The sequence below is a fragment of the Capsicum annuum genome, chromosome 4 (genome assembly GCF_002878395.1).
Source record: "Capsicum annuum cultivar UCD-10X-F1 chromosome 4, UCD10Xv1.1, whole genome shotgun sequence".
NCBI classification, from domain to species: Eukaryota; Viridiplantae; Streptophyta; class Magnoliopsida; order Solanales; family Solanaceae; genus Capsicum; species Capsicum annuum.
In genome coordinates this window covers 222,578,955-222,591,413 of record NC_061114.1, presented here as the reverse complement: position 1 = coordinate 222,591,413, position 12,459 = coordinate 222,578,955, and the positions used below count along the sequence as shown (strand labels likewise).

The window sequence follows — 12,459 nt, the reverse complement described above, 5'->3', positions numbered from 1 at the left end:
TTTTCCCGACAAAGACAACATGGGTCCTAGTTCCTACGTACCACATAATGGAATACTTTAATACCAAAATGTTAAAACAAACAGGTCCAACTCGACCTGTTTTCAGTTCGTTCATTCAAATGAGTCTAAAAAAATTAATTTCATTCATTGATTTTCCTGGATTCAAAAAAAATTTATACAACGAAATATAAAATAAAATTTAGATACATGTATGTCAACATCAATACAAGTTTAAATAAAATTTAAAATTAAATTATAAGAAACATACCTAACTTAATGTTGCCAAATCTAGATTATTCAATAGATTATGAAGAACTGGTGAAAAGTGAGAGTGGGGGGTCGCCGGAAAGAGGGGTCACTAGAAAGTGGGGGGTAGGTGGTGGGAAAAAGAGAAAAGATAATGGGGGGACATCTAGATGGTAAGTAAGTAAATGATAGATGGTAAAAATTCTAAGTGTGAGACGTAAGAAAATATCACATTTTGTCAAAAAAAGTATACATCGTATTTATTTATAACGATTTAGTACAATTTTTAGAAAAAGTAACTTTTATTAGTGATGTGACAAATCATTGTCTTTCTCTCACCTCGAATTTCGTGTAAAACATAAGAATTTCTTCCGTTTTACCTATTTTTTTATAAAACGTAAGGAATTATTACGTTTTACAAATAAATATGCAAAACATAAGAAATTCTTATGTTTTAAAAAAGTCAACTCTGTTAGTTGACCGTTAAGAAAAAAGTGAAAAACGTAATAATTTATTACGTTTATCCTATTTTGTAATTTATTAAATCGATGGCCTATTTTGGTCATTTTTTTCATTTCTTGGCTTATTTTGGTTCCGAATTCAAACACTGTCTTTAATTATTTTGAAGTTCGTGTAAAACTTAAGAATTTCTTACGTTCCACCTATTTTTTTGATAAAACGTAAGAAATTATTACATTTTACAAATAAATATATAAAACGTAAGAAATTCTTACATTTTTTAAAAAGTCAACTCCGTTAGTTGACCGTTAAGAAAAAAGTAGAAAACGTAATAATTTATTACGTTTAGCCTATTTTGTAATTTATTAAATATTATTAAATAGGTGGCCTATTTTGATCACTTTTTTTATTTCTTGACTTACAGACACTGTCTTTAGTTATTTTGAAGTTCGTGTAAAACGTAAGAATTTCTTACGTTCTACCTATTTTTTTGATAAAACGTAAGAAATTATTACGTTTTACAAATAAATATGTAAAACGTAAGAAATTCTTATGTTTTTTAAAAAGTTAACTCCGTTAATTGACCGTTAAACATAATAATTTATTACGTTTAGCCTATTTTGTATCTTATTAAATAGGTAGCCTATTTTGGTCACTTTTTTTATTTCTTGGCTTATTTAAGTTTCGAGTTCAAATACTGTCTTTAATTATTTTGAAGTTCGTGTAAAACGTAAGAATTTCTTACATTCTACCTATTTTTTTGATAAAACGTAAGAAATTCTTACGTTTTTAAAAAAGTCAATTCCATTAGTTGACAGTTAAGAAAAAAGTGAAAAACGTAATAATTTATTACGTTTAGCCTATTTTGATAACTTATTAAATAGGTGGCCTATTTTGGTCACTTTTTTATTTATTGGCTTATTTTGGTTCCGAGTTCCATTAAACATCCTTAATGGTACAAAAGTGATGACAATATCTAAATTATTCCTTTTCCTCATTCAGTTATACAACAACAACAACAAACCCAGTGTATTCTCACAAAGTGTGGTCTACGGAAGGTAAGATGTACGCAGACCATTCAGTTATACTGAAGCTATTAAAAAGTTCAAACCTTGTAACACTTCAGAAATACATTTATGCTTCTCCTAAAAAACGAAGCTCTTACACCCCCATAATAAATCGAGGAAACCATGAAATGACTTTTGTTTCGATAGATAAATGTAAGGAATCACCTTACCAGGCTCCTCTACTGACTTACTATTACTATTTTGTTGTTAAGTACAAGGGATATAATCAAGTGAGAAATGTACCAAAAGAAGGGAACCCAGAAAAAGAAAGGAACGCAAATCTGGGGCAAAAGAAACCATCAAGTTTGAAAGGAGATGAATATATGCCCCCAGAATATCCTCTACTGACTTATTTTGTTTCGCACAATGTATATCTCTCAATCACAAAATGCAAAAGTCTATTCCAAGGAATTAAGTGTCTATCACTACCACAAAAGAGCAGCAGATCGATTCAGGTCCATAGTTAACATATTCATTCATATCATCACTCTTTACACCTCTAACATTGTTCAAACAGATGAACACTTGGCAGCCGTCATGCTCTTTCACATAGATTTCAGTCATTCAGATGTTTCACCTGGAACTAATGTGAAAAAACAGGACATATTTCACATCAGAAAAGATTTAAGAGGCGTCTGTTTTTTGCTTTCCTTTCTGTGTGTAAGAATTGTTTTTTGTGTATGTGAGAAACACTGCATATAATTCAAAGACTCACCTGCATTTTGATGTACTCCAAGAAGTTGTGCCTGGATATCTATGACAGTCATCTTTCTTATTTATTGTAACCTCACATCTCTTTCAGGTCCAACTTGAATAAACAATATTAACTTTCAAGGATAATGAATCCTAATAATACCTTTTGCTCCACTGTCCTAAAAGTATGTTCATGATTGTTACTCTTGTAACACAACACAACCAAATCTAACATGCAGTTTTTTTTCCTTCTATTTTTCCAGGCTTAGGCAATAAACTGATACTGGATGGTTGGACTAGGTTGGGCACTTGCAAAGAAAGTGATTAGCAGACGTGGTATCAGTGGCTGCAATGGCCTAGCTGGCGCAGCTAATATATTCAAAGTGAAAGTTCAGATTCATTTTAAAAGGAGAACAAGTCCCACAAATTAAAGACTATGAGTAACGACCTGCCTCTTGTTTCAGAGACGATGAGTACCCAGGACATATGACTACTGCCACCAGTAAACTAACCTATTATATGAAACAAGAGTCTCAGCCAACCAAACAGAGCTGGAGTTCTCAAATCAACTTCCTTTCCTTGAATTCTTATCCTCTCCTAACTAATTTTTGCCTCAAACGTATATTTCTCAAATTTAAGCAAAAGAAAGAAAACATGTAAACTAAAATAGACCATGTAAAGACCAGGGTCTAAATCACAATAACAAGTAGTACACAGATTAGACTGCGTACACGCAAGCTGCCCTGACACCACAGTTACCACCCAAAAGAAGAAAAAAAAACACCCCTCAGCACTTCAGCGAATACTGAGCAGAGCACAAACAACAAAAAGCACGCCTATGAATGGATTGGCCAGAAATGCTAAGCGCTATTGATTTTCCCAGAATCAATCCTTTATAAGAAAACAGCTACTTAGCTACGATTAACAAACCACCACATAAACCTGAACAACAAGGTAACTAGAAAGGGCAGCCCGGTGCACTAAAGCTCCTGCTATGTGCAAGGGCTGGACCACAAGAGTTTGTACAGTCTTACCCTGCATTTCTGCAAGGGCTGGACCACAAGAGTTTGTACAGTCTTACCCTGCATTTCTGCAAGAGGCTGTTTCCATGGCTTGAACCCGCTCTCCTAGCCACAAGGCAGCAACTTTACCAGTTACGCCATGGCTCCCCTTCAGAACAACAAGGTAATTGCCTATGTTTATCGGACTCTTCAAAAATGTCTGAAGGGTGCGTATCGGATTCTCTGTGTATTTTTGAAGTATCCAACACGGGTGCGGCATCGCAAGTGAAGAGTCCGCGCAACTTAGGAAATTGCAGCACGATATTACTAATTATCCCAGTAGCAAATACAGAAACAGCAACAGCAACAATGTACCATGATTCATAATTTTCAAACAAACACGGTGACAGTGACTCCTCATTACCTTAACTACGAAAAATACACACAAAAAGAAAAAAAAAGAAACATACCGAAGGTTTACCAGGGATAGAACATTGCCAAAGCATCAAATTAACAGACCCATCAGTACCAGTCTCCGGCTTTGCCACAAAACCCTAACCCAAAATAAAAAATCAACAATTAAAACACCATTAATTAACAATGCACCCAAGAAAAAAAAAAGTTACAGTAAAAAAGAGGAGAAGAAAGGATGGTACATTACATGAGGGTGATTTTTACGCCATGCTTTCCTCTCCTCAGCAAGACGACCACGCGCTATTCCGCCCGACATTTTTCTCTCTGATATCAGCTTTGCTACTAAAATTAGAAATCACTTATTAACTTTGTCAAAGCCAAAAGGGGGTTTTTATACGCAATGTTTTTTCACCAGTCCAAGACACTCCTATTGGATGAAGTTATACATTTTTTGGAAAACGAAACGTTTTTTCAAATTTTTTTAAATTTTAAATTGTGTATTACCTGGGTGTAGGAAGAATGTTTATTTTGAAACGTTTTCTTGATTTTTTTAATGGAAGCCGCTAAATGATCATAATTTTTTGGCCTAAAAGTGACCACAAATGTATAAAGATAATATTACTTCCTCCATTTCAAATTATCCGTTCGAAATTTCTTAATTTGATTTCTTATTTTACTTGTCCTTTTTCATTAATCAAGAAGAGACAAGAATTTTTTTTACATGTTTTACCCTTTGCATTAATTATTTTTTCTTTAAATTAAAATATAAACATCATTTAATAGGAACACTATGGTAAACTAGTCATATTATAAATTATTTTTCTTAATCAATATGACATCTCAATTTGGAACGAAGTGAATAACTTTTTACTATCTTCTAGATTTGAAATTTAAATGCAGTCAAAATTTATGTTGGGTAAATTATGACTATCATGAAATATGGGAGAAAAATATTTCTTTAACTTTAAAATAGGAGACCAACCAAACTTTACATTCTACTCATTCTCACCATTCCCTTTTTCGTGTTTCTCCCTCTATTTCTTTTGAGTCTTTCTTTTTATCAAATTTTAAAACTAATTTTATTATATATTGATCATAATTCTTTAAAATATTTTTGAGTAAAGGTCGTCAATGATTAAATAAATTTTGAACTTATCACATAAATTTATTTATTTATTTATTTGTTATCTAAAAGTGATTCAATTCTAAAGTTTATCACAAAAGTGTTTTTCTTAAAATATTAACTAGGCTTAACAAATATGAAAAATATTATTTTTATAATGTGTCAATATTTATCATGTTTAAAAAGTTTTGAGTTTTTATTATCATTATTAAAATATTTTTAAATTAGACTTATAAATTATTTAAATATAGTTTAAATTTATTGAAATATAATAATTAATTAAAACTATTTAATTAGAGGTAATATTAATAATGAATATAAGTAACATTCACAAGTTGTCAAATTATTGTAACATAGAGGTACAGAACTACAACAATAATATGTCTTGATATCTTTAATTGTTGTTAACTAGGTTCCACACATGTGAACTTTGTGATTTTCATGATTTATATAATATGTCAATATCTATTATGTATATAATGATTTGATTTTTGACCGCCGCAATTGAAATATATTAAATTATATTTATAATTTATTTAATAAATAATTTAAATTTTATTTGAATATAATATTACTCAATTAAAGATCATATTAATAAAAAATATAAATTATAATTTGCAAATTATAAAATCGACGTAACATAAGGACGTAAGACGACAACATTAATGCATGACTCTCATGAGTTGTTGTTAACTAAGATCAAAATATATGAACTATGTGATTTTTATAATATGTCAATGTCTACCATGTTTAAAGTATTTTGAATTTTGATTGTCGATATTGCAATATTTTGAAATTATATTTAAATATAATATTTAATAAAATTCCATCATTTGTCTTTCTTCCACCTATTGAATAAAAAATATTAATTTACACCAAAATATTGATTTATAGGTCATTAAAATGTGTCAGCTGAGGGTGTTAATTTAAGGAGGAGGGATCAAATTATTAAATTATATATTTAACTAATATTTAAGTATAATTTGTGAAATATTTCAATAACGATAACTCAACACACTTTAGAACTGGTAAATATTTCATTAACGACAACTCAACACACTTTTACATGCAGATTAAAATCTCTAGATAACTTATTTACTTTAGTGATATTATTTTCTTTAAAAAATAACTGATCTTTGTAGGCAATTATATATAAAAACCTGAATGCTCATCTCGAAAAATAATATGAGAATTTTTTTTTAATAAATTAATATATTTAAAAAAATAAAATTATTTATTTTGGTTAAAAGAATTTGCTGAGTTAATATGTTTATTATTTTTTAAAAAATGATGGTTTGCTGATATAACATGCTACTTAGAAGAGAAGAAAACTTTAGAGGTATTTTGCGATTTTTTGAGAAAAATATTAATAATTGAGTGACATTATTATCTTAGCAAAAACGAAAAATGTTTTTATAAGCGACTCTAGAAACATTGATAACAATCCAAGAAAATGACTTTAGAAAAAACTGAAAGTTTAAGTAATGATAAAAGATTTTTAAGTATGAAAAATTCTTCGTAATAAATTAATATATTTTTAAAAATAAAAGAATAAGAATATAATCTTGACTAAATAAGTTTGATAATTTAAATAGATCTACTATTAAAAAAATAATTTAATAACATGACCTACCAATTCAAATCCATGATCCTTAATTTTAACTCCACTGTTCATTCCCATGATTTGGGATTGTTTTCAATGTATTGAAAAATAATATTAAATAAAGTAATATTAGCAACTTAAATTTAAGATGAAAATGACAAGAATGTCTAAAAACTAACTACTTTATAGTGTGAATATGACTTTTTTCTATTGTGGTCAAATTGTGGCCAATTTTTTGTTTTTCCTTACAGTTTTGATGGTCGACTACATATGAATTCATGCATGAGCCTTTGGGGGAATAATGCTTTCAATAGGATTTTTGGTCATTCTTTTAGATTTAAAATCTAAGGCATTTAATCAAATACGAGGAATCTCAATCATTCAGCTACAACTTATATTGATACTTTCTTCATTTTTAAATAATTAAATTGTTGGAATGTGACATATCTCTTAAGAAAAATATTTTAAGACACAAAATGTAGGTTATTTTTCACTATTACCTTTTAATTGATCTTAAATTAATTCTTTCTAGAAAATGTTAAGTAGATAAAATAAAATAAAAAATATCAACATGTCTCTTGAAAAATGAACAATTTATTTATTTTGAACATTGAAAATAACTCAACAATTCATTTATTTTGAAATAAAAGGAGTATTTTTGAATATTTTTAAATTCTAAATAAACGACATTATTTTACTATGAAATTGCAAATTTTGGTCCAGGGTGATTAGTTACAATTTAGGGAAAATTTCAGAAATAACAATTATAGAGTCTTAATTGCAACTTTTATAGCAATAGTTTTATAATTATGAAAAATAGCAAATTATATTTTGTATTTAAGTAAACTGTTCTTATACAAATACATATACAACAAAATTTTTTGTCCTTATTTTACTCTAGTTAGTTGAGTAAAATAAAGAATAATTATCTCATCTAATTAAATTCCCATAAATTACTCTTATTTATATTAGTAGATTCATTTTCCAAATCAAAATCAATATGAAGATTATTATTTCTATGATCTTCAAAATTTCAAAATATCATTCTCTTATATCGCTAACTATTTATTTTTTTAATTTTTTCATTTTTTTTATCTTTTTTCTTTTATTTTAATTTATTTTTCTTTTCCATTTTTTTCTTTCCACTTTATTTTCTCTCTTCTACTTCTCCTTTTTATTTTCTTTTTTGTTTTTTATATATTTTTTTCTTTTCTTTTTTTTTTCCTTTTTTATTTTTTTTTTTTTCATTTTCTTCTTCTTCTTTTTTAAATTTTTTTTTGCTTTTATTTTTACACTTCTATTTCTAGTTTCTATTCCTCTTTCTTTCTTTCTTTCTTTTTTTCCTTTTTCACTTTTTTTTTTTTTTTTTTTTTTTTTTGTTTTTTATTTTACTCTTCTATCCTTATCTTTTATTTTTAAAATACAAATATCTATATGATATATACATATACAAAATAAATAGACATACAGATCTACATATGTATTTACGGTAAATACATATCTGACTCACATGTATATATAAACATATATGACATAAAATTTCTATAATAAAATGACAATTATATACATATACATAAAGGTAATAAAAAAATACATGTAGATATCTTAAACAGTAAAAGAAAACAAATAAGTACATATGTTATCCTCTAAAATGACATAGTATGTACAGTTTAAAGACAAATCCAACACCATATAAAATACATATAGCTCTACACATGTATTTACAGAATACATACCTGATCCATATGCATATTCTTATTTTATATGAGTCACTTTTGTATTTCGCAAATACATATGAAGATATATAGTATAGTTATATTTGTTACTGTTTAATATAAATATGATATGTACATCGTAAAGACATATGTATGTTTTGTACCGTAAATACATATCCAGATCTGTATGGCTATTTATTTTATATGTTTTTTGAATATGTGTACGTGATATACATATTTGTCTTTTCAAAATAAAAGTTAGAGATAGAAGAGTAAAAAAGGAAAAAAAAAAAAATATAAGAAGAAAAAAAAGGAAAAAAAGAGAAGTGAAAAAGAAAAAAAAAAAGGAAGAAAGAGAAATAGAAGTGTAAAAATAAAAGAAAAAAAAGAAACAAAATAAAATAAAAAAGAAGAAGAAAACGAAAATAGAAAAAGAAAAAAAAGATAGGAAAAAGAGAAATAGAAAAGAGAAATTAAAGTGGAAATGAAAAAAAATCACAATAAAAAATGAAATGAAAAAAAAACTAACAAGAAAAAAAAAAGATAGAGACATAAAATAGTGAAAAATGGTAATGATGTTTTATTTTAAAATCTTGAAGATCATGAAGATAATTATGTTCAAATATGAAAAAGGAAAAAAAAAACAAAAAAGGAAAAAAGAAGAGAAATATAAGAGAGAAAATAAAATAAAAAAAATAAAATGATAAAGAAAATAAGATGAAAAAAAAAAGGGAAAGAATATGACTATATTTGGAGAAGGTGAAATAGTGGAGTGAAAATAGAAAAATGTAAAATAGTGAGAGTAAAACATGCATCTGCCTAGTTAATGAGTAAATTAATGCTATCCTTGCTATAAACTATAATTTTAAAAAAGTGTTGCTATTTATTGTAATTATAGTTTTAAGTATACTACTTTCTGTAATTTTTCCTATAATTTACATAAAAAAGACATTAGTCTTTTCAAATTTAAATTGATTTGATCTAAAGAGCATCGACATCGAGTAGGTGCGTCAAATAAGCAGATTGAGGTGGATTTGGATGAGTCAAAAAAAATTGTGTAAATATTGGCCCAAGAAGTAATTGATCCACATTCTAGTTTTCGAGAAAAAAAACTTTTAGAAAAAGGCCTTTTTTCCATAATATGGGTTTTAGATGTATTGGGTCTTATGGGCTTTCAACTGTTTCCTTTTCAAGATGAGAACTATTGTTCAAGCAAGTAATTGGGCCAAAGGTTACTTTGGATAGGCTTTTGGTCCCAAAGTAATTTATTGCACTTACATGTTGATTTTTTTTTTTTAAAGCTAAGTTACCATTTTCCCAAAAAATTTCATCAATTTAAACTTGTATGCCAATGTTAGTCAGAAGAGGATGATATCGGAGAGTCGCAAAACTTTCGATACTCAATCATGTCTAGATCCCGAAAGCCAGACATTTTACTTGTTACAACAGTTCAGTATACAAGCCTTTTTGTTGACGTTTGCATATATGCACCTTTTTTCTCGTTTAAACATTAGGTATATGAAACTTTTGATTTGACTAATTCGAATTGGCATCAATTCTTTTTTAGCATAGCAGAATTGCACATAATTTGTTATAGTATTCCCATGCAAAGAGAGTCATAAAGAACCTAACCTTAGATGAAAAGCATATCAATTTTGATGCAAGACAATGAATTATGGTAGACAAAAATAAAAGGAACCACAAATAGAATTCATTATTAGTGCTTTGTGAGAGAGCCCAAGGGCCAAGGGGCCAGAAATATCAATATCATTATCATTACTTTTTTCCCAGGAATCATATACTTTCTATGAAGCCATACTCTCTATGTATCTTTTAATAATGTACTTAATTAAAATGAGTGCCCAATGCACTGATTAACAAAGAAAAACTACCCTATTGGACCAAAAGGAAATCTATTTAAGCTAGTGTTAATTATGTTACTAATGATTCTAATTCTTTTAAATAGGACTAATAAACAAACAAAAGGGGGTAAAGACTAATTGAGAGTTTTCTCATGGGATTGATCTAATGAGAGGGGACATTATGTGTGTAAAAAAGAAGGATAAGAATAATGCTTATATTGAAAAGGAGGTGGGAGCATGTGATCTAAAGTTCCACATGGGTTGAAAAGATCAAAAGTGGAAAGCAAAAAAAGGGGGTGGGGGTTAGGAATAAAGTAACTTAAAACCCACAAAACATTGCACAAAATAGTGAATATTGTGACCTCTTTAAGTATGGGATTTAGTGAGAAAAAAGGCAAGTTCATTGGCTGTAAAATAAAAAAGAAAAGGGAATATAATTAGCTTGGGATCAATAAATGAAAATTATGTGGTTCATGTCCTCTTGGGCTAATGAGAATGTTGTGCTGGCTTTGCAGTAATTATTGTCATAAAGCTGTAAACATGTCAATGCCAACTAGAAAGGTGAACAGAGGAAGTGTGGTTAAAAAAAGGAGCAGTAGATAATTGTTTCTTTTTCTTTTTTATATATCAAGGTTATCTGAGTTTAGCTTGATTGCATCGAGGAATAACAACATTTATCCATAAAATCACGATTTGCCAATTTCGTATAATATTCATTTTCATCAGCCTCAATTCAATCTATCTAAAAGTTGGTATTGATATGTAGCTCAGGTTAACATACGAGCGTTCAATCTATCTAAAAATTGGATTGACGTGTAGTTCAGGTTAACATATAAGGACACTGACAAAGTTTTTAGATTTTTTTTTTTGAATTTGATGTATTATATAAAGTCATAACAATGAAAAAAAAAATCTTTAGGTAATAATACAAACAAAGAAACAAACTTGGTAAGAGGCTAAAAGTGGACAAGTTGAGTTGTGACTTGTGAACTATTGATAATCCATTTTGACTCGACTCGTTTCAATTTAAATAATCTTTGTGAATTATTAATTTGTTCATTTATCAATTCAGTCATTTTGACATATACAAATTCGGTCATAGGTACCCATTTGACACCCCTAATCTCTACATCAAATATTTTTTATTACTACCAATATAGATTAAAAAAACTCTTATAAACTAAAATTTGAGCATATGAAAAATAGTCACTTAGGCTTTTGCTTTTATTCCAAAATATAATATTAGATCAAGTTTTCTGGGACTCCAGAATGTCTGATTAAAGAAAATAAAGTTCATATGCATCTTAAGAATTTGTTTAAATTGGATAAAATATGTAGTCCTACTTAAGTAATTGTTTATTCGAACATCATGTTTAATTTAGACTAGCTTCTTGAATGCTTATTTTATAATTTAAGACTTTGTTATTGGTCAATATGTTGTACGATGGAACAACTCAACCACCAATGACTAAATTTTTGTGACAAATGACAAAACTAATTAAAATACATATGACCGACCTTAGGAAAATGAGAAAAAACTTAAACGCCTCACCCACCGCCCAACACAATTATATAGTTACACAGGAAAAAAATTAAAAGTTTTATTGTGATATTTTATTTTATTTTATTTTGGTTGTGATAATTTATTTCGATTGAATGAGACCTCTTGAAAAATAAAATGTTTACATTTTTCTACATATACTAGATATCAAAAGATATGTTATTTTTTAATCTTAATTTATGTGACATAAACAAAATTTTAACAATTAATTATATTTTAATATTTTTTAGATATTTTAAGTTGCTAGCTATTGTAATTTATAATAATTTTTTGACATTGTAATTTACTATTTTAAGTTTTAGCCATTTATAATACTCTTCTTGTCCAAATTTTTATAGTGCTGATAATCAATTATATTTTAAAAATAATTTAAATTTCTAATTATTGTGACTCATAATATTTTTTCTTCTATTCCAATTTAAGTGACATTTAATTAGGGATGATACGGTAAAATCACGGAGGAAGCAGGCATGACGACTGTCTCCTGCTTCCCTTCACTCTTCTGTATATTAGAACTAGGTAGCTTACGCCGTGCTATGCACGGCTCAATGTTGATCCTTAAAAATTCTACGTTATGTATAATTCTATCATTTAATTAAAAACTTCATTTATTTGATTAATGAATTCTAAGTTAGGCATATAATATTATATTTGGATTGTTGAAATTTGTATAACGATATTTTAAGTTGTTCAAAATTTTGTGTCATTGATAGTC

The 12,459-nt window shown here is 27.8% G+C and overlaps 1 protein-coding gene across 1 annotated transcript in view; it reads right to left on the bottom strand.

Annotated features, from left to right (window-relative positions):
* Positions 1–4,363, bottom strand: part of LOC107867169 (SUMO-conjugating enzyme SCE1) — a 9,651-nt gene extending 5,288 nt beyond the window's left edge. The window contains exons 1-2 of the mRNA XM_016713302.2: positions 4,128–4,363; positions 3,937–4,020 (exon numbers count right to left, since the gene is read on the bottom strand). Coding sequence (XP_016568788.1) covers positions 3,937–4,020; positions 4,128–4,196 — 153 coding nt within the window. The 5' untranslated portion in view covers positions 4,197–4,363. The remainder of the gene's footprint in view (positions 1–3,936; positions 4,021–4,127) is intronic.
* Positions 4,364–12,459: the final 8,096 nt, after the last annotated feature.